The sequence below is a fragment of the Carcharhinus amblyrhynchos genome, chromosome 10 (genome assembly GCF_965287045.1).
Source record: "Carcharhinus amblyrhynchos chromosome 10, sCarAmb.v2.hapA, whole genome shotgun sequence".
In the NCBI taxonomy this organism is placed as follows: Eukaryota; Metazoa; Chordata; class Chondrichthyes; order Carcharhiniformes; family Carcharhinidae; genus Carcharhinus; species Carcharhinus amblyrhynchos.
In genome coordinates this window covers 65,624,046-65,647,728 of record NC_137333.1, presented here as the reverse complement: position 1 = coordinate 65,647,728, position 23,683 = coordinate 65,624,046, and the positions used below count along the sequence as shown (strand labels likewise).

Sequence of the window (23,683 nt, the reverse complement as noted above, 5' to 3'; positions counted from 1 at the left end):
AAGGCTCAGCTGTTTATTTTTGACATTCCATCCCTGGCTGCACTAAAGGCACAGATGTGATGGCCATTGAAGTCCCTGGGGATCAGAGATATGGCTAGGCAGTGCCCACATGGCAGTGGCAGCTTGGCTGTGCTAACCAGCACCCTGACCCTGCCAGATGGGAACTGCCAGGGTGGGGCCTGAGTGGGGCTCTGCGGAGGAGGGAGGAGGGGCATGCAGGGAGGCATGTGTAGGAGGGGTCCTGCTGGGGTGGAGGGCCCTGTGCTGGCAACCCATGTTGGGGAATGTTTGGGAGAACATGCTGCTGATGAGGTGGTGGTGGGGGGGTGGGGGTGTCCTTATGTCTATAGGGGGAGGGAGGGGGTCTCCCAGTGAATTCTGCGATCAGGGCGCGCTTGCAAAATGGCACTTGAGCATCCTGAAGCCAGGTTCAGTGGTGTGTTTGGGCCCCATGCCTCCCAGTGCCAGCACGCAACTCACCACCCTCCCAAAAGTGACTGAATGTAGGACAATTGCAGCAGTCTAGAACATGCCTTATGGACCAATGTGGATCTCTCTGGTTTTCTCTCCATTATGACGCTTTACCTTCATTGATCAAAATAACACTGGGATGCTTATAGTTACACGCGCTGTAAGATTGTCCTTATTGGGAACCTTGTAAATAAGGCCCAAGCCATTGGCTCACTGGGTGGGCTTATCCTGAAATAGGGCGCACCAAAGCCATCCTGTAGGATAATGACTGCACTGATTACATTGTTGCTCACTGTATATCACACAAACTCATGACTTTGCCTAAGCCTACCACTTTCTATCAAACAGCCCTGTGTACCTCAGATTTCCCTGGGAAGGTAAGTTGTCTCAGAGATTTGGCAGTCAGTGGTGCTCGCCATTGCACAGTGTTACTATGCAGTAGCTACACAAGTGGCATTCTCCACTAACAGGAAGCTGCTGGATTTTATTTAGCCATTGCTTGAGTCATCACGCATAAAGGAAAAATTCCTGGACACTTTTTCTGTAACTGCTCCATCTCTTTACCCTCATTTGGGCTTTCCGTAACTATGGAAGAAGATACTCCCTTTGGTCTGGCTAACTCATTTCCCAGGAATAAGTCAACCCCATTGAACAATAACTTCTGAAAAACCCCTACCATTACTGCCCCAGACAGTAGGTCACCCTCCAAATGCACCCAGTACAAAATTATGATTACAGACTCCTCATTTATTAAAACTTTGGCTTTTAATATGTTGTCTGGTGAAAAGTAATGTCTTTTCCCAGCAAAAGTCTTTGAAAAGCTCCAGAATCCGTTAATATAATTATAGGTTTAGCTACCTCACTTGAGGGATAACTGATAAGAATCATAGAATCCGTACAGTGCAGGAGGAGGCCATTCTGCCCTTCAAGTCAGCATCAACCACAATCACATCCAGCCCCTATTCCCATAACCCCACATATTTACCCTGCTAATCCCCTGATACTAAGGTCAAGTTATCATGACCAATCAACCTAACCCGCACATCTTTGGACTGTGGGAGGAAACCAGAGCATCTGGAAGAAACCCATACAGACAAGGGGAGAATGTGCAAATGCCACACAGACAGTAACCCGAGGCTGGAATTGAACCCAGGTCTCTGGTGCTATGAGGCAGCAGTGATAACCACTGTGCCACTGTGCCGCACCCACTCTTTTCCTCTCGCCAAGATCTCTTCTTAATTCTCATGTACTGTTTTCACCTCTGCTGGATATCCAACACTGTCACCTAATTGATGTCTCTAGAAGCTTATTATTGGCCTCGGGCTCAGCATGATCCGGCAGTACTCCTCCCACTGACACCCTGGGACCTCTCTGCTTCTGCCAACTCCTCGAGCAAATGTTATGTGCCCTCACCACTGTGTGCATTATCCTCAGAGCTGACAACCTAATGCCCACTGACACATGAGAATCTGAACTGCTGCCTTGTTTTGAGGGAGGGCATGATGTTAGCGCAGGAGCAGTGCCTTCCTCCAAGCTTCATGGGGGTCCCCAGGGACACCAGCATCTCCTACGGATGGAGCATCTGCGGAAGGAAGGCCAAAGATCAGTGAATTCAATCATTATTGTCACTTTCCATGCTAGTTGGCATGATGAGGCAACGGAGCTTGCTGCATGGAGTCATCTGCATTGAAGCTTCAATAGGCACTTTGGCTGTCACAGCTCACTTTCTGATAAGAGTAGCTTGTGATGTTTGCCGTACCCCTTGTACATGCAGTTGTGCCCCACAGCACATGGACTGCAGTGATTCAAAAAGGCAGCTCACCACCACTTCTCAAGGGCAACTAGGGATGGGCAATAGGGATTGGACTGGCCAGCTAGTGAAACTCATGTCTCACGAATGAATTAAAAAAAACTCACCAAAGCATAATCAGAGAGGCAAGCTAACCACTGGCCAACTCCAGTATGTGGCTTTTGTGCTTTGCGAAGATGAACAGATTTAGCACCGCCCCACCGGTCCTCAGCAATCTGCAGTGTAATGGCTTGTCTTCTCCTGTCAGGAGACAATGAAAAGATTCATTCATGCTCCATCTTTCTTAAGGTCCATTCCACATTTCCCTTCCCCATCCCCCACCCCCATCTCCAGACACTAATTAGGCTGTTTCACTGTGGTACACCTCACCTTCCAGGGCAGTGAAGCCAGTGGTGTTGACATCTTAGCCTTGGCAGGGCAGGCCTTGATGCCAGTTGGCATACACTCTTAGACCCCTGAGTGTACCAAACAATGGGCACCAGCCTCTGCTTCTTCACACAGCCCATAGTATGTCTCCAGTTACTCTTGCTGACCAAGGAAGCTATGTGCAGCACACCACAACATGCCCACTGATCTGGGTGACAACCTCTGCACAGGCCTTTTTGAGACAACCTTGTCCTGCCATCCCTGGGCATGAGAATTTTTCACCTGGCACTGACCACCTCCATCAAGACTCCCTCGCATTCATCTGGGAAACGGTAGGTAGAGTGCCCACCTGACTTGCCCTCCCACCTCCAATGAGCACCAGGTGCTACGGCTACACATAAGGACAATTACTGGTGTGCTTCCAGGCAGCTCCCTTAGCCTTCCCCACAACACACGGCAGCATTCAGGGGGCTGTCTCTTATGTTTTAAAGACCCCAGCTCTACTGGGTCCGCTTTGGATCCAGTGCCCTGTGCATTCCCACTCGCAATCACTGGAAAACCCAACCAGCAGTCATGTTTCATGCTGAGCAGGATTTAATTGGCCGCTCAGCATAATGTTGCATTCACAGCGAGATCTCAGCTGGGAATGGGTTTTACATCTGCTTCCAAATTCAGTCACACCTTGAGAGTAAAGTTCAGGCCCAGGACTAATTTTGTGGTGAGTGGCAAGGTCCCCATTATCCACATTACACCCTACCCAAGGAAGGTTATGCAATAGCCCACAGTAAGTCATAAATAAAACAGTAAGAGTTTCACATTACCTAGATTTCTTTAACAATGGGGCATAAGGAACAGTAAATCCCATAAAAAGTTTAGTGTAACTGAGGGAAAATATCAAGACAGTGAAAATATACAGGAAAAAGTTTGTGTAGTGGTAATATCACCAGATAGTAACCAGAGGTTTAGGTTAAAGTTCTGCAGTAACCAGTAGAAGTTAAATTCAAGTAATAAATAAATATGATATATAATGCTAGTCCTAGTTCAGATGGCCAACCATCACTGATTGTCATAAAAGCCCAGTTGGTTTGCTGGAGTCCTTCAGGGAAGGAAATCTGCCATCCTTACCTAGTCTGGCCTACACATCACTCCAGACCAACAGCAATGTGATTGATCCTAAGCCACACAGTTACACCAAATTGCAACAGAGAAGTCACAAGATAAAACGTCATGGTTCAAGTAGACAGTTTATCGAGACCTTCTCAAGGATAATGAGGGATAGGCAACAAATAGTGACCTTGCCAGCGACACCCATGTCCAATAAAAATATTTTTAAAAGCTGCTTTTCCAGCCACCAAACCAAGCAACTAGCTCTCACTCATACATTCCTCCAGTCTTCCTGTCCAAAAATCCCCAACAACTCTTTTGGACCCATTTTCTAATTGGTAGAATTCCGGTGGGTGTATCTCAACCTAAATGGCATCAATAAACGCTAACAGTTCTGACTGATTACATTTTTAAAATATGTAATAACATTAATTGCAGGAAATGTTAAAAGTTTGAAGAGTTATCATTCATTGTTATACTTTGGTGCTTTTTTTTGCATTGTTCTTCTCTGTGTGGAGATCCCCGCCCACTCTCCCACCACACAGTTTTTGTATCATAAAATATCCTGAAACCTCTTTCCAACATGAGAAATGGCAGCAAGCGTCCCACAAACATCACTCACTTTCATCAGTAAATGAATAAAGACAGAAACCAAAACATTTTTTGGAACATGTATGGAGCTTTTGCAAAATAGTCTTTACTGCTGTCCCTTTAAATTTTGGGGCAGGTGACTGTCAGTACAATATGGTGCGCAAAACTATTAGTAGGTTTCCTAAGGTTGATTATGTACATTTCTAAACTCTGAATTTGAACCCAATGTCACCAGAGCAGTAATGTGTTGATGGAATGCGTACCATTGATAGCTTGTATTCATAAAACCATGGAATCCCTACAGTGTAGGAGGAGGCCATTCAGCCCATTGAGCCTGCACCAACAACAGTTCCACCCAGATCCTATCCCTATATTTACTGTGCTAATATCCCCTGACACTAACGGGCAATTTACCATGGCTGTTCAACCTAACCCGTACATCTTTGGACTGTGGGAGGAAACAGGGGCATCCAGAGGAAACCCATACAGACACAGGGAAAATGTGCAAGTTCCACACAGTCACCCAAGGTTGGAATTGACCCTGAATCACTGGCACTGTGAGACAGCAGAGCAAGCCACTGTGCCACCCATTCAAACTGCAAGGCTTGTATAAAACCCCATTCAGTTTGCACTTTTTCATTCAGGCTTCATCTGGCTTCAGTTTGGATTCCTTTTCAGTCGTGGAAACAAACCTTTGCTGATGATGGGGTGGAGCCAAGAGTCCCTGCTGATGAAAACAAATGAAGTTCAGACACTGCCTGGATAGGTTCTATCTGAGGCAGAATCTGGCGATCATACAATGACAGTAATCTGATATATAAATTATTTCCATTTGCAGGGGCTACATCAATTATTTATACCTTGGTCTGCTCTCATATTTCTGCCCCAACTGTAAAATAATAAATATAAATATTAAAACAAGGTGAACCTTGGTAAAGTGTTTTGCAATTGCAATTCATCAGCTTTGTAAATGGAAGAGTGATGTGAGGGCAAGGTAATTGCCTTGCCAATTATATGTAGAATTATTAGAAACTGCAGCACAGAAGGAAGTCATTTGTCTCATCTTGCCTGTGTTAGGAATACGGCTGATGGTAAACACTGGGTTATTTCGAATCCCTAAAGGGAAACTTGAAGCAACTGCTCTCAACTGTAGTTTGCAATTTAATACAATGTGAAAAAAGATTTAAAAACCAGAAAATTATGTCCCTGATGTTTTGTGATGATTTTAAAATAAAAGAAATGTTTATTAAGCAATAACATAAACAACAATAAAATAAACTGGAAGTACCCTTATCTAAGATAATGGTTATATACAGTATTGTTAACTTTATCTAGTTCCAAATAGCCTTAATTTCATTACCTTCAGTGTTGATTTTCCTGGAATGCTCCACAATATCTTACAGATTTTAAATATTAAAATAAAATCCAGTAACAATTACCACACCAGGCAGTTATATTTCTTTGGGCTTTGCTTCTGAGGTAAAACAAACAGCAATACAGACTTTAATTACAAATACTGCTTGTTGGGAGTTGAACAGTTATTCCTGCTATGACTGTGATATGAAAAGATTATCCTTGTAGAGGTTTAATCATTTCCTGATATGCAGTTTTTCCTTTGGAGCTTCCCATACCTGAGCTAACTTCTTCAGAAATCAAACTTAGTTACCTGATTTTCTTGAGTCTAACTTTTAGAGTGTAGATGCAAAGTTCACACCTTGTCTCCTCCTTTGAACCACAAGCACCTTATTCAAAACTCCCTCTTTATGTCTGTTCCCCATTCTGATCAGCTTGCCTTAGGCTAACCTGTTTACAGTGTTGCTAGACTCATCAATATATCAAAAGCATTAGTTCCATTAGCATAACCAAACTGTCCCTGATTTAAGCAGACTAAATTTTCCCACAGATTTTGAAATATACGATCAATAGAAAACATTCTTATTTATTGGATATTCCTGATATTTTCATGTCATCGTGTCACCAGTGCCCATACTAGCTCTTCAATTGCAGCTGGCTACTCAAATCTCACTTCCCTGCCCTTACCTCATATCCTTTTTAGATATTGGCATTTCAATTACTTATTCAATTCATTTTAAAATTATATCATCACCTGCATCACTGGATGTTTTCAAAGTTTAGCAAAAAACTAAATATAACTGAAAAACACTCTGTAAATGTTATTACTGCGGTGGATACCATGTTTGCTGTACCACAAATAGTTCCAGTCATCTCGTGTGGTAGAATTTCAGTGACATTTGTACAGTAGCCTACCCCTGGACTGTTGGGTATGAAGTAATTACTATTATGCTATGTTTATACATGGTTCTTTTTAGCCTAATTATAACCAGCGTTTAACTCTTTCTCATCCCCACAGGCCCACAGTGTCTGCATGTTTGTAACATAAGCCAACTGAGTAACAGCTGATGACATGTAAATGATGGACGGGATTTTACAGCCTCGCTCAAGCGAGACTGGAAATTCCCATCTGCAGTCAACAGACATTTCCATTGTCCTTGAACGCTTCGATTCCGTGGCGGGTGGGGGTGGTAGAATTCCGGTGGATGTATCTCAACCTAAATGGCATCAATAAACGCCAACAGTTCTGACTGATTACATTTTTAAAATATGTAATAACATTAATTACAGGAAATGTTAAAAGTTTGAAGAGTTATCGTTCATTGTTATACTTTGGTGCTTTTTTTTGCATTGTTCTTCAATAATTAAACAGCTGACTAATTTGTACAAGTTGTGACTACTAACAGAGAGCAATCACCTCACAGCAATTTATCGGCAAGAAGATACAATCAATGCCGTGAATAATGGATTTGTACAGAGTCCGCGATTTCCTCTCAACTATCCAAGGAGCATTTTATTGACGTGGAGATTGCTGTCTCCTGAAAACACAAGGATACAGTTGGTGTTCGATACTCGCTTTGGACTGGAGGAACCAGAAAATGATATTTGCAGGTAAGCAGAAAAAGTGGGTAAGTTTAAAAAAAATTCTCTTCTTATTAATGCTTAAACTAACTATTCCCATGTTCATGCTGTGGTTAGTGTTAGGGTTATAACTTTTAATGGTCTTTGATTATCACATGAAACGTGCTGATATTTATGGGTCAAATTGACTCATGGTTGGTACATACATGAAATGGTGCAGCTGCAAATATATTTACAGTGTCAAATAACAATAGATAGTGCAGGGATTTAGAATGAGAAATCAGAACTCCAAACTGGCATGGAACACGGTGTTTGGCATTGATACCTATTTTACAGCTGTTGATTGGAAATGGAAGCTGCAAATTATATATATCCCATGTTATCCCTGACACACTGTGATGATACTGTGCTATTTTGATATGTTTTATGTTTCTGTAGACTGCTTTAAGAGGCAGTGTTTTGTTACAAAAGTCGATTTGCCTGGGAAACATGCACAGATGATAAAAAACAGGATAAGAACTGATTTTTAGCTAGGAATGTGTTACTTTGTTGAGTTAACAGATATTTTGTTTCTTTAGGTTCTCCTGGGATTTTAGACTAGGTACACAGGACCATGTGAGTTTTGATTAGGTAGATTAATAGGGACAGAATCATAGGATTAATGGAAGGTGCTAAGCTTGCAGTCTTCATTTTGAAATACAAGCAGTTGCCACCTGGGCCTGCTTAGAAAAAACAAGTCACACTTGGTTTCTTTCCCTCCAGAGGATTTCCTAAAAGCTCCAGGAGCATTAGCCTAAATCACAAGCAAGTATGCCCACAATCGAGCTGGAATTATTATTTGAGGTTTCGCTCTAATGTCGGGAGATTTATTTGTTTAATTTCTGCAAACTAGTTATAAAGAGGGGTTTACTTCCATGAGAGAAATTTTGCTTGATTGGAACTCATTGTGACAGGTTAGCAGTTAGGAGTTGTATCTATCATGTTTAAGTACTGTTCAATTGTTAAAAAATAAGCTACATCATTTGTTATAGTTAAACTGTGCTGTTAAATTAAATTTGTTTTGGTAAAAACTCCTGGGTTTGTCAGTAGAATTGTGCCTGTCCTCACATGAAAGCCAAACTAGAAAAGTTGCTAGGGTTTGGTCTGGCTTCACTATATACCTTGGGCTTTCTGACCTGATAACCAAACACTGAGTGCAACAGGTACAATACTTCATTCCTAGCAACACTGTTTCCAGGACTAACATCAATATTCTCTCCCAACAAGACCTTCTCCCTGTTCATTATGTTTAAACTCATTTGTGCAAAGGGGGAATGAGGCCTTGCTTTTTTGCCTCCTATGCTTGAAGCATTAACATTAAATATTTAATTTAATCTATCCATGTTTTAAATTTAAGCAATATTTATGTTACATGAGTATCAGGCAGTGTTAATCCCCCAACAAGAGAAAATCTAATCATCTACCCTGGATATTTCATGGTATCGCCATTGCTAAATCCCTCTCCAACATCCTTGACCAGAAACTGAAGTGGAAAGCAATATTCACACTGTTATACCATCTCCAACAATAGAGTCTAACCACCTTCCCTTCACATTCATTAGCATTTCCATCACTGAATTCCCTATCATCAACATTCCAAGGTTAAAATTGACTGGAAATTGAACTGGGCTAGCTCTATAAATACTGTAGCTACAAGGAGTAGGTCAAAGGCTGGGAATTCTGCAGTAAGTAACATACTTTTTAGCTCTCTAAAGCCTGTCCACCACTTACAAGTTACAAATTAAGGGTGTGATGAAATACTCTTCATTTGTTTGAATGAATGCAGCTTCAATAACACTCAGAGCTCAACGGCATCAAGGATAAAGCAGTCTGCTTGATTGGCATCACGTTCACACCTTAAACATTCACTTGCTCCACCATGAGAACACTATTACTCCATGTGCACCATCTACAAGATATATACTTGAGTAATTTGTCCAGACTCCTTCAATAGGAACTTCTAAACTGTGACCTGTACTCTTTCAAAGAACAAAGGAAGCTGGCACATGGGAACAGCATCACATGCAAGTTTCTCTCAAAGTCACACACCATCCCGACTTGAAAGTATATCATCATTCCTTCACTATCTCTGCTTCAAAAACCTGGAATTCGTTTCCTAAGAGCACTGGGGTGGGGTAAGGGAGGGGGGGAGTGGGAAGGGGAGATACTCTGGCCTCCCACCACGTGTTTCTTGTGGCAAGAATTGACATGTCATTTGCCAACAGCGGGCAAACTGCTTCTGTTCCCACCGCTATCAATGGAATTTCCCATTGACTGCACCCCAAGCCGCGGGGAAATCCATGGTGGGGTTGCGCCATCGGCGGGACCAGAAGATGCTGCCGGTATGAGCAGCTGGAGAATTCCAGCCACTGACAGTGTATCTACACCACATGGACTGCACCATCATCTTCTCAAAGGCAATTAGGAATGGGCAATAAATACTGACCCTCCACTGGTACCCGGAACTCATGGAAAAATAAAAGAATCGTTGAAAAACACTTCCAGAGTTGCCCTGGTATTTGGTCATGGTGAGGAAGCTGATCCTCTGCCTATGTTCATCGTAAGGCAGATATGAGCTCCTGTGAGCTGCACGTCTGAGCTCTTTCTGGCTCTCCCATGGAGCAACAGGTCTGTGAGGAGATGGCTGTAGTTCAGGCTGTTCGTCCTGCTTATTTCTCTGCTATTGGTGTTCTTGCTGCTGTTCATCTTAGTCCTTTATCTGAGCTCTAAGGTAAAGCAAAACAGCAGCACCCATGGTGAATTGTTGTATGACAGATGGAAAAGGGCGGCATGGTGGTGCAATGATTAGCACTGCTGCCTCACAGCGTCAGGGACCTGGGTTCGATTCCCGGCTTGGGTGGAGTTTGCACATTCTCCTTATGCCTGCGTGGGTTTCCTCCTTCAAAGATGTGTGGGTTAGGTTGATTGGCCATGACAAATTGACCCTAGTGTCAGGAGGATTAACAGGATAAATGAGAGTTACAGAAATAGGGCCCGGGTGGAATTGTGGTCAGTAGAGACTCAATGGGCTAAATGGCCTCCTTCTGTACTGTAGGGATTCAATGATTCTAAAATGGGGATCAGACATTCAATTCTCCCATGTGATGGTTAACTCTAACCCAGAGCAATTTACCTCTAAAGAGGTGAAAATCACTGCCAAAGTTGTGAAGTCATACTCTCAGAAAAAGAACGTGAGCAAATGCCTGGCACGTAGGCAAGGAAGCAGATGAGAGGTTCCAACACTTATGGGATTTTTTGACTGTTATTTCTTCATTCTTCTCAGTTGTTACTGTGCTCTCACCTTGGTTCCATTGGCAATTCGAGGAATCCCAAGACAGTCCTGCACCTACAGTTAAAGTGAAAATCCTTGTTGAAACAGCAGTGACCCAAGTCCAAGCCTGCTTAAATTGGCAACCCATCTCTCCTGGTTTCTCACATGCAGCCAAACACATTGCGAAGGTCAGCAGATTGGAGCCAGCACTTCAATGTCAGCACTTTTAAACACCTACCTGCTCTCAAACACATTTATTTTTTGAAGTTAAAAATTCCCCCCCACCACCGCCACCTGTGGAGTTGTAAATTGAGCTCAGCATCAAGTTCTATTAATCAGCACTACCATCTTCCACCTTCATGAGCACACACAAACCAAAACACAAGTTATGCAGCGAGAAAAGAGGACTGCCATTTTCATCACCATGATATTTATATACAATGATGCATCTGGACACAATTTACACATCATTGCCCCAAACATTTGAAAATACTCAAAGTTCACCTCATCAGCGGTGCCATATTAAATGAACAATGATTCTGTCTAATATTGTTGGTGGCAAATATCAAATCAACTCTGTGTGGAGTTTGCACATTCTCCTCGTGTTTGCGTGGGTTTCCTCTGGGTGCTCCAGTTCCCTCCCACAGTCCAAAGATGTACAGCTTAGGTTGATTGGCCAAGCTAAAATTGCCCCTTAGTGTCAAGAGATGCATAGGTTTGAGGGATTAGTGGGTAAATATGTAGGGATATAGGGGTAGGGCCTGGGTGGGATTGTGATCAGTGAGACTCGGTAGGCCAAATGGCCTCTTTCTGCACTGTAGGGTTTCTATGATTAGCATGTTGAAAAGTACACTCGGCAGTTTTCAAAGCTTATACACGTGTTCAAATTAATGCTCCCCCAAGAGTGCCTGCAACCAAAGAGCTGTGAATCAGACCTCATTAATTCTACATTTTGAAAGAATAATTGAAGAAAATTTGAACTATCTTACTTTTTGGTGAGGTTCAACTATGTAGCAACTGCGCAATACAAAATATTGGGGGCCATTTAAAAACAGTAGGGTAGAAATCACTGTCATTTATATTTTTGAATGGCTAATGCTCTCAATTCAATTTCTTCTTTGCATTAGTTTAATGGATATGCCCACCCGATGTGCTTTCACTTCCAGTGAAATAGCAGAGAGGAATTTGTGTACTGTAACACTACAGGACTAATTTCTACACTACAATTTACAGCAAAATAATCTGGCAACATTTTCAAATGACTCGACCTTTAGTTGAGTAGATCTTTTCTTTGCTTATATTTATAGGCAGTGAACTTATCAATAAATTCATAGCATACATGAGGCAATTAGATATTTAAAATGAAAATGATTAAATAATACACATCTTGCAAAGCAGGTGTAGTAAGTCTAATTGACTTCGTTGAAAGGGGGATAATTGACTAAATTGCTTGTGAAGCGCAATTTTGAGCAGTTGTAAATGTGAAACGAATTATCCTAATTTTCATCATGGATATTATTGCATCAGCTTTTGTTAAGTAGATGCTTCAAATTTAAAAGCACTCAGTAAGGGAAGATCAGTGCATGATTCTGTCTCATAACTACTGTTATTTCCAACACTTGTTTTAATATTGCAGCAATGAGATGCAAATGTTCTTTTTTTCATCTGTAGGATCAGTATTTTGACAAAAGGAAATGGAAAAAGTCAGAATGGCTCCCCTATAGAAAGACTAACCTGTTTAAATTCCTTTCATATTTCGAAGGTTGAGGGGTGATCGACTGAAAGTGGTTAAAGTAATGAAAGCATTAGTTACAATAGAAATGGAGAAACTAATACCTCTGGTGCGAGACTACAGAATAAGTGGCTTTTTGAGGGAATGTTTGAATTAGAACCAGGCTCTGTATGCTCAATCAGGCAACTTTCAAATAAGGGTCATGGAAATTTAGTATTCAGTTGTGGATTCTGGATTAATTGAAATTTTCTCGAATAAGATTAATTCATTTGAGTTAGGTAGAGATATCAAAGGATAAGCAGCGGAGTTGGGTAATTGGAGTTGAGGTATAATCAGCTTTGATTTAACTCCATGATCTAACAGGCTTGAAGGGAGAATTACCTATTCCTGTTCCCTTCCCACCTCCACTCCATCTCCATTTATTTTATTTCATTTCTTTTCATTTTATTCATCGATTTTTATTACCTTATATTCTTATTTTTATTTTTCCACCTCTAAAATCTCACTCTCCATACGCCCACTGCCCCACCACAGCTCCCATACCCCACTAGGGCCATCTGCCGCATTCCTACACTCTGCATCTTTGTTATGCCATTTACAAATTCTGATCTCTTAATGGACGCTCTTAGCACCATTCCTATCCTTATCATCACCATTTATATTCCCTTTGTCTTTCTGTCTATGCCATTCCCTATCAGTTATAGCCCCATCCCCACCTCACAGCATAAATCTTATTTGATTTTCCTTCTGCTCTGATGAAAGGTCATCCTGACTCAAAACATTGGTTCAATTCACTCTCCACAGATGATGTCATACCTGCTGAGATTTTCCAGCATTGTCTGTTTTTGATTCAGATTCCAGCATCTGTAGTATTTTGCTTTAATGCTATTCTTATCTTTTGTTTTTCTAAAACCTGTAATTTCGCAGCCCCTCCTGCCAATGGGACCTTCTGCTCCTGCCAATGAAGTTTTGAATGGCTCACTGCGTTTTATGGCCCTGTCCTCCCGCTGTGGGGCTGCAAAATTTCACCCTATCTTTCTAAAGAACACTGGGAGAATTATATCATTTATTTTATTATTTATTGGTTTTAAGAGTTGGCACTGTAAGCAGACACAAAAAAATTTAATTTCAGCATTATCTGTAGTGTATCCCAGGTCTTTGAAAGTGCAATGAAAAGCTGGAAAATAATTAACCATATTTCTAATCTTTTCTCAAATGGAATTTTTGGCTGACTTCATTCAGCCTCATTTTTTTGTTAAACAAAAGAGCGAGAATCTTCCTAGGTGCTCTCAGCAGCACTTTCATTAAGTTGCCTACAATCTTTAATCAATAAAAGTTCCTGTTATTGATGCCTATCAGAAAACAACATAAGAATTAATGAGGATCAGGTCATTTGGCATCTTTAATGTGTCAAGAAATTACCAAAAGACAGTGCCATACCAGAATGCTACACACCTTTAGTGCAGCATTTTGACACATACACATTTTAAAAATTAAATGTCTGGTGGGAGAATATGGGAGCATTTTATGAATCTCCTAATCATCATAATAGGCCGACCTTGACATAAACACAGGAATCACCGAAATAGGACAAACCATGATTTAAGCATTTCAATTCTTTGATTTCCCAGAATGTACTTTTAATAATTAACGAGAACGTCTTGATTCTTGACTGCTTTTGCCCAGTCTTCCAGAATGCAGACTGGGTCTGCACTCTGTTAACTTTTGCCCCAGTGGATAATTTTATATTGTTTCATGCCATGTAACGTGGCTACTAGACTGAGTGGCCAGAATTCTCCCATCCCTGCTTGCCACTTGAATTTTAGCGGGTGGGTTGAGAAGAATATGAAATGCCATTGATGGTCAGATGGGAATTTTAGACCAGCGCAACCGGAGAATTCCACACATGCATACTTATTCTGCCTGTTTTCAACTAACTGCCCTTGCTAATGTTTATGTTTTTCTATGGGAACATGTTTGCAAGCTTCTACTCATTTATCACCGGATATCAGGCAGCAGCTGCTCTCTGACAGAATTGACTTTACAAGCGCATTGTTCTTCATCGCTGATGGCTTCTTGACCTATGTGGTCAGCACACTGTGACAATGTCTTCAAGCACATCAGCAGGACAAAAAATGATTGTGCATAAATTACATTCAGTTTTGGACTCCTGTCTACCTCCAGCTATTGGGGAAGCACACATAGGAACCCATTCCAACTCACATTTAAATATGGTTCAATCTAACCATTGATGGATCCACATCCCTTTAAATGTACCTTTGCTTAAATATTTTAATGTCATTCTGCTGAAAATCAACGTAAGAAAGCTGTTTGAAGATTACCTAAATTTCAAGGAAAATTAATTCTCACTGGCTGCTCTGACACTATTGGTAAATACATATGCAAGTGAATAATACCAGGTGACTATGTACATCTCTTTGAATGTGTCTAAACTAGCAATATAAAATTCCACACAAACTTGAGAGTTGCAAATAGTCTGCCTGATAGCCCATTTTCATTCTAATTTCAAAAACAGAAAATTATATCACTTCAAGCAAAGGATATATCAATCCTCCACTAAATCTATGTCTGATTTGACCTATGCTCAATAAAATCAATGAATGTACTAGTGGTGTCTATATTGATAGGGGTGAAGCAGGTCCTGTGATGCATTAATAGCATTCCCTATCGAAATGAATCTCCCACACTCTGTGCACTGCAGAGTGCACTAATGTGAATCATGCTACAACTCAGTGGGCAGAGCTTACTCTCGCTGGAGAGTGGGCCATTGCGCATGCGCCAAAATCTGCACATGCACAATAGCCCACACTGTCGGTCTCCCGATCACTGCCCAGCCTAATCAGTGGCCAGCACAGCAACCCACCATCACAGGCGTGCAGACCACCGCCCCCCGCCTCCAAGTCCCAATCGCTGGTCTTCTGGATGTGATGTGGATATGCCGGCGTTGGACTTCTGGATGTGTCCAGGTTGGCCCCAACACCCCCACCCAGCCTTGATTCCCCCCTCCTCCAGCCACCACTGCCCAGCCATCCCAATCTCCTATTCCCATCTCCCGCTACCATTCCATTGGCAGCCCCAACTCCCTTGCAGTCCCAAAACCCCCCACAGCCCCTACCCCCGCCCAGCCGTGATGGCTGGTCTTTCTCTTTCTTGGCCACTGAGCGCAGAGTGGCTGTGGGCCCTCCCACCCACAACTGGTCTCCTCCCTCTGGCCCCAGCCCATTGGCATTACCCACTGTCAGGTGGACAGTGCCAGGGTGCCCCCAGGTATTGCCACTTGCCCCTAGGGCAGTGCCAGGAGGCCAGGCTGGTACTGCCAAGCTGGCAATGCCCAGGGGGCACCCCTTACCCGTGTGAAATTGCCCCATATACAGTTAATGTATGCCACTGTGAAATGTAAAGGAGAAGATTGGCCTCAGAATAGAATCATAGAATCTTCACAGTACATGTCCACAGATCCATGAAGGTAGCAGGGCAAATAGATAAGATGGTTAGGAAGGCAAAAGAGACTTCTTTATCAGCTGAAGTATAAAATACAAAACTAGGGAGGTTATGCTGGAACCATATAAAACACAAGTTAGGCCACATCTAGGACACTGCATACAGTTCAGCTCATTACATTCCAGGAAGGAAGTGATCATACTGGAGAGGGTACAGAGGTGATTTATGAAGAACATAAGAACGTAAGAAATAGGAGTAGGCCATCTAGCCCCTCGAGCCTGCCCCGCCATTCAATAAGATCATGGCTGATCTGTCGTGGCTCAGTTCCACATTCCTGCCCTCTCCCCATAACCCTTAATCCCCTTGCCTATCAAAAACCTGATCAACCCGCGTCTTAAAAATATTGAGCAAGGCAGCCTCCACCACTTCAATGGGCAGAGAATTCCAGAGATTCACCACCCTTTGAGTGAAGAAGTTCCTCCTCAACTCCGTTCTAAACCGCCCCCCCCCTTTATCCTGAGGCTGTGCCCTCTAGTCCTACTGTCCTTTCTGAGCAGGAAGAGCCTCTCCACCTCTATCCTATCCATCCCATTCAACATCTTATATGTCTCAATGAGATCTCCCCTCATTCTTCTAACTCTAACGAGTACAAGCCTAGTTTATTCAGCCTCTCCTCATAGTTCAACCCCCTCAACTGCGGAATCAGCCTAGTAAACCTCCTCTGCACTCCCTCCAAGGCCAAAATATCCTTGCGTAAGTGCGGCGACCAAAACTGCACACAGTACTCCAGCTGCGGCCTCACCAGTGCCCTATACAGCTGCAGCAAGACCTCCCTACTTTTATATTCAATCCCCCTCACTATGAAAGCCAGCATCCCATTCGCCTTCCTGACCACCTGCTGCACCTGCAGGCTGGGTTTTTGCGACTCATGCACAAGGACCCCGAGGTCCCTCTGCACCGTTGCCTGCTGCAGTTTTTCGCCACGTAAGTAATAGTCCTTCCTACCATTATTCCTACCAAAGTGGACAACCTCACATTTGCCAACATTAAATTCCATTTGCCAGTTCCTGGCCCATTCGCCCAGTCTATCTAGATCCTTCTGCAGACTCTCCACACCCTCCGCACAATTTGCCGTTCCACCAATCTTGGTATCATCAGCAAATTTCGACACCATACACTCGGTTCCCTCCTCCAGATCATCTATATAAATGGTGAATAGCTGAGGCCCCAGCACTGACCCCTGGGGCACTCCACTAGTCACCAACCACCAATCCGAATAGCACCCATTGACCCACACTCTCTGCCTCCTATTTGACAGCCAATCCTCTATCCACGCTAACACCCTACCCCCAACTCCATGTCCCCTGACCTTCTGCAATAACCTCTTGTGAGGTACCTTGTCAAACGCCTTCTGAAAATCAAGAAAGACCACATCCACCGGCTCTCCTCTATCCACCGCCCTAGACACATCCTCATAGAACTCCAATAAATTCGTCAGACACGACTTCCCCTTAACGAAACCGTGCTGCGACTGCTCTACCAAACAATTCTCCTCAAGATGCCTCGCTATTTTCTCCTTGAAGTTGCCAGGACTGGAGAGCTTTAGCCTCAAAAGAAAGATTCAACAGCCTGTAGTTGTTTTCTTGTACACAGCAGATTTAAGTATGAAATTGAAGGGATCACAATATGGTCGATCAGAAGGATCTATTTCCCTTACTGGGGGGTCAATAACCAGGGAGCATAGATTTATAGTAATTGGCAGAAGAATTAGTTTAGCTGGGAGCTGAGAAATATTTTTAACCAGAGGGGTGTGGGGATCTGGAATTCATTGCCAGAAAGGCTGGTAGCGACAGGGACATCACATTTAAAAAAATACTTGGCCTTGCACTGGAGATGCCAAAAGTTGCAGTGCAATGGTTTAAGAGTTGGAGCAAGATCATTACACCTGGCTGTAATAGATATGATGGGCTGAACACCCTGCTCCTGTGACATGTTTTTTCTATGTTCCTAGTAATATGTCTATCCCATTTAAGAATGTGACAGATTTTCTTTTCTTTTCAAATTCGCTTTACATTGTTTAGCTGGTCTCCATTCATGTACATACTCAGGGTACCTTAATGACATAATATTAACTTCCAGAGAGATTGTAGGGCAGAAGAAGTGTTTGCTTTCATCCCTTGTTAGTTTACATTTTTCCCTTAACTCTTTACTGGAGTACCAATTCAGTAAACACTGTCAGGTCACTATTCTTCATCTGTGAGTTGGAGAGTGAGGGGAAAGTTTTCCCAGCCAGCAGAGACTGATAGGGCCAAATGGACTCTTTCAGTCTCATATGCCCTCCATAAGGGGAGGTGCATTGGTTTGCATACTTGTGTGGAGTTAAATCCCCTGAATTGATGACAGGCCAAGCTTCTGGATGCTTGATGTATTGCCTCCTGGTTGGAGGGATCTCGCTCCTTGCCATTGATTTGGCATTGACTTCCTTGAACTTATTTGGTCATTCCTTGGGGCGGCACAGTGGTTAGCACTGCTGCCTCACAATGCCAGGAACGCAAGTTCAATTCTGGCCTTGGGACACTATCTGTTTGGACTTTGCACATTCTCCCTGTGACTGCATGGGTTTCCCCGGGTGCTTCGGTTTCCCCCAGCAGTCCAAAGATGTGCGGGTTGGGTTGATTGGCAAGGTTAAATTGACCTTTTAAGTCAGGAGGATTAGCAGGGTAAATGTGTGGGGTTACGGGAAAAGGGCCTAGGTGGGATTGTGGTCAGTACAGACTCGAGGGACCAAATTACCTGCTTTTGTACTGTAGGGATTCCATGATTCCACCTATACCTGATTAATTGGCAAAATTGTCCCCTTCTTCCTGTCCTTTAGAAAGTTCAACTCACAGCAATCCCTCTGATCTTGCATCTGGATCTCCAGGTAAGAGAGAGAGATCCGGGGAGCAGCCTTTCCAGGTCTCCTTTCCATTCCTGAGTTTGCTGCCGCCTCAAGGTTCCACATACGGATGATCCCTGGTAACTCATGCTTTAATTAGAAATCCTCCCTTTGACACATCCAGTGCACATCCTACCTGCCTGATTGGTCAGGCAACCCCAAAGCGAGATCATGGCCAAACTACAGCTAAACCTGGCCAAAAGTAAAGGCGGAGAACTGCACTGTCAAAGGTGCTGATTTTTGGATAAGATGTGAAACTAAGGCCCTACTTGGGTGGATGTTAAAAGTTGCATGGCAACATTTAAAAGATGAGTGGGAGAGTTATCCCTGGTGTCTTGACCAACATTCATCTCTCAAACAACATCACCAAAGCAGATTATTTGGTCATTATGGCATTGCTGCTTGTATGTTAGGTTTCCTGTGCACATTTTAGCTGCTATGCTTCCTACATTAGAACAGTGACCACATCTTAAGAATCCGTCATTTGTTGTAAAGGACTTTGAGGTGGTCGCTGCTTGTAAAGGACGCTATATAAAGGCTTATCTATCTTGCCAACCTGAAAATGGTCCCGCCATTCCTGCAAGGATCAAGGCCAGAATATTTCTTCATGATTGTTCCCATTGTGGAGTTGAAGGGAGAGATAATTATAGCTCAGTCCAATTCTATCCTTCCCTCCACCCGACACTGATGCACATACATTTACCAGCCTATGTGATTGGATTGCAATCAATAATGGGAACTCTTTCTTTACTCTTTACTCCAGGAATACTGAGGCCCAGTATAACACTATTAATCCAGTTAACATCAGGTAGTTGAATACAGACCAGAGATCAAGGGCTAGATTTTCAATCTAGAAGAGGGTAGTGGGAGTCAGGAAATTTAGAATCAGACACATTTCTCCCTCAACCCCCTCCTCAACCCTACCAGCTAGGAAAGATTCAGAGGCAGTCCATGGAGGCTGCCAGCTGCTGAGGCAGGCTGTTCAAAAATGTTCTGGCGTTTCATGCCAAAACAAGGAACATCCTCTAGCTCTCACCCCTTCTACCTTCTCACCCCCACACTCTCCCTGTGCCCCCCACTTCCCAGCCATCCCCCACCCCATGTCCCTTCATACCCTCCCTGCCAAACTATGGCTTTCCACCCATGGCCAGTTTGACAAATGGAACAAAGGAACAAAGAAAAGTACAGCACAGGAACAAGCCCTTCGGCCCTCCAAGCCTGCACCGATCATGATGCCCCAACTAAATGAAAATACTTTCTGCCCTTACTTGGTCTGTATCTCACTATTCCCTCCCTATTCATTTTTCTATCCGGATGTGTCGTAAATGTTGCTAAATGTGCCTGCTTCCACCACCTCCTCTGGCAGCATGTTCACCACTCTGTGTGAAAAACTTCCACTGCACATCTCTCATAAACTTTCCCCCTCTCACCTTGAAGCTGTGTCCCCTCATAATTGACACGTCCATCCTGGGAAAAGGTCTTTAACCATCGACCCTGCCTATGCCTCTCATAATTTTGTAGACCTCTGTCAGGTCTCCCCTCAACCTTCATTTTCCCAGTGAAAGCAATCCTAGATTCAACCTCTCCTCATAGCCAACACCCTCGAGACCAGACAACATCCTGGTGAACCTTCCATGCCAAGTCTTGTTCCCCACACCCAGCCCCCCATGGCTCCTCATATCATCCACCATCATTCTCTTCATGCCAGACTATATCCCCAGCTACACACAATGGCCCCTCAATACCAAGTACTGGCACCTCCATACCTATTCACCGACTATACACACTGTACAGAATCAGTGAACCTCATAGTCAAAATCATTTGTGTGATACAGCTTTAAAAAAGTCATTCATAACTTTCTACTTTCTTAAAAATAAGTCCTTTAACAATACCCTTAAAGTGTCAATCATCCAGATTCTTTAAAGTATTAATAGCTGAAACTGCAAACAATTGAAATCCCTTTATGTTGTGCAAGTGAACATTGTGTAACTGATATAATACATCAGTGTGCAAGAACTGTCAATCAAACAATTTTTTCACTGGGGAGCAGCTTATTCATCAGTCTAATAAAATTGATGGTGCCAGGAATGGGGTTGGGAACTGTGAATTTGGGTCCAGGCCACCATTTTTACATCTCCATGGACTCTTCCCTAATTCAATGAAAATCCAGTCCCAAAGGCAGGATATCCTTGGGCTATGTTCATTAGTGCTTGAAGGGATGCTTTACTTACCCACTGAAATCCCCAAGGAACAGAAAGTGCATTAATTGGAAAAGTAACCATTTGTCTTTCTCTACCATTTAGATATGATTTCGTAGAGGTGGAAGATATCTCTGACACAAACCGAATTATTCGTGGAAGATGGTGTGGAAATAAGGAAGTTCCCCCAAGACTAATATCAAAAAGCAATAGGCTAAGAATAACCTTTAAATCAGATGAATATTTTGTGGCCAAGCCTGGATTTCGCATTTATTACTCTCCAGTGGAAGTGGTAAGTAATATCCATTATTAATGTGGAACTAGAAATCACAGATATGACCACATTTCCATCAATGGACTTTCCAATTCACAGTTAGTTGCATGGTGGAGTTGAGATAGATTCTGTGGAGATACTGTCAGTTAGGTTATTATGTTCCAGCGTGAAGCTAAATGTCATATGCGATAATATCATGTCTAAATATATCCCACATAAAATATTCAGAGAAAGCATGAAAAATTGGCAAGTTAGAATACTCAGTTAGAATGGTTGTTCTCAAATATAGTAGAATTGTTGTACATTCTCTCCTAATTCATTCCAAAAACTGTCTGGCAATATACACAAATTACAATATTTCATTCTGTCTGAGGTTTGGAAGTATTTGGGCTGTAATACAAAATGTGGAAACATTCAATTAAAGAGGAAGTAAAACTGATCATAGAATCATTACAGTACAGAAGAAGGCCATTCAGTCCATCAAGCTTGCGCCAGCAACAATCCGACCCAGGCTCCATTCCTGCAACCTCTGCCAATCTGGCCTGGAACTAGGAGCAAATTTAGCATGGCCAATTTACCTAATCTGCCTGCACATCTTTGGCCTGTGGGAGGAAACTGGAGCACCCAGAGGAAACCCACACAGACATGGGAAGAACATGCAAACTCCACAGACAGGCGGAATAAAACCTAGGTCCCCAGTGCTATGAGGCAGCAATGCTAATCACTGTACCACCATGCCACTCATCATATTTGATGGTGTGGAGGTATTCTATCTTCAGAACACTGGGTCTAAAGTGGAAATAATCTGTTGGAGGAGTAATGGAAATAATCTGTCCAAGGAAGTTGGAGGGATTCGGTTTGAGGAGAGGTAACTGACAGAAATGGGTCGAAGTGCTTTATCTCAAAGGGTGCCAGTTTGAAATATAGAAACATGGCATTGCTGGAAAAGATCATTTTATGCCTTCCTGTTGGCCTAACACATCTAAGTGGTGATGTGTTTCTGTTCAAGATAATGTTCATTTTGACCTTGAAGGCATTTAAGCCTCACAGTCTTGGTAAGCTACGCCCCAAAACCACCCATGCTTTTATTGGGCAAAATCGTGTCATCTCTAATCATTAATCAAGGGTCTGAATCATTTCCTTATCTTGATCCTGCACCAACAGTTTCCTAATTCTTCCCTGAGGCATCCAATTCAGAGGCCATGTCCAGGTCCACTGCTCAATTGAGGATGGCAAGAGGCTATCTTGGGCCTACAACCTCATCAGAGAGTTTGCAGCCTTATCAGGACCATAGTCTCCCCAAGCAGAGGTGGGCACTGTTGCTTAGGAAGATGCTTGAGAAGATGCCTCCATTTTAGGGTGCTAAATCTTATTAAATGAATGCTGCCCACAGCTGCCAGGCCAGCCCTGTGGCGGATAAACCCTTACACAGGATTCCAGCAGCTGCAGATGTGGCCCACTGATAACTGTGTTTCCAGATTTGAGCTTAAAGCTGGAGGCCTGGCAGGCTCCTGAATCCAGTCACCTACAGTCACTTACAGACATGGTCCTCAGTAGGGAGTCCATCCTACACAGGAAGATCCCAAAAGAGAGCTAAAAGTGTCTGCAAATGGATATTTAGTTATGCCATGTCCATCACCCTTGGATGGGTAACCTTTGCCGGTGTTAACTCACCTCTGGGAAGATCACTCAGAGGCAGGAATGCATCAGACCTTGATCCAACATTTTTCTGAAACTCCCCCGATCCAGCTTTAAAACGGAAAGCTTCTACTCAGTGAAACATTATCCCTTTTCAGCTTCAATTCATGCTCCCTCATTTTGCTCTCCTGTGTGAAAATAAATAACTTCTGTTGAGTCTTTTTACATCTTGGAATTAACATAAGATCAACGAGCAGAATTAGGCCACAATTAGTGCTCCACCACTCGATCATGGCTGATATGTTTGTCACGAATTTGGAACCATTTCGTCATCAGCTTTGTCTTTTTGCTAAGACTGGTGCTGCAGTGCAGCATTGAATACTCCAGTATTTGGAGCTCCTCTTCTATGAATTAAACATTAAACCATGGCTACAAGGATCCCATTGCAATATTCAAAGAGAGACTCTGGAGATCTCCTCACCCGCTGTTGCCATTTAAGCAATATCGCTAATATGGGACCTTGCTCTTTGCAAATTATTGCCACCTTATAGAAGAAACAAAATCAAGACAACCGTGGAAATTGAAGGTTTTTTATATGTATAAAAGTTTTTTCTTTAACACTAAACATGATAGAAAGAGAAAGAAATTAGTCAATAGGACAAAAAAGGAGAAAAGTGTACAAAAGGACAAGCATGTATAAGACAGACTTTTTTTATATAAAGTAGCGTATTTGGCATCTAGACTAACCAAGCTGTTTCTGGTGTTTTGAAGTGCACAAACTGTAAACTTACAAAAGTGAGCAGCCTCTTCAACACTCCATTCCAAAGGTTAAATGGCTAATAGACATAATCTTG

At 42.8% G+C, this 23,683-nt stretch overlaps 1 protein-coding gene across 2 annotated transcripts in view; it reads left to right on the top strand.

Annotated features, from left to right (window-relative positions):
• Positions 1 to 23,683, top strand: part of pdgfd (platelet derived growth factor d) — a 156,136-nt gene that overhangs the window by 82,880 nt on the left and 49,573 nt on the right. The window contains exons 2-3 of one of the 2 annotated variants that reach the window (XM_080197218.1): positions 7,120 to 7,306; positions 21,023 to 21,209. In XM_080197218.1, coding sequence (XP_080053344.1) covers positions 7,120 to 7,306; positions 21,023 to 21,209 — 374 coding nt within the window. Of the gene's footprint in view, positions 1 to 7,101; positions 7,307 to 21,022; positions 21,210 to 23,683 lie in introns of both variants that reach the window. The other variant, XM_080197217.1, reaches the window with a different exon arrangement.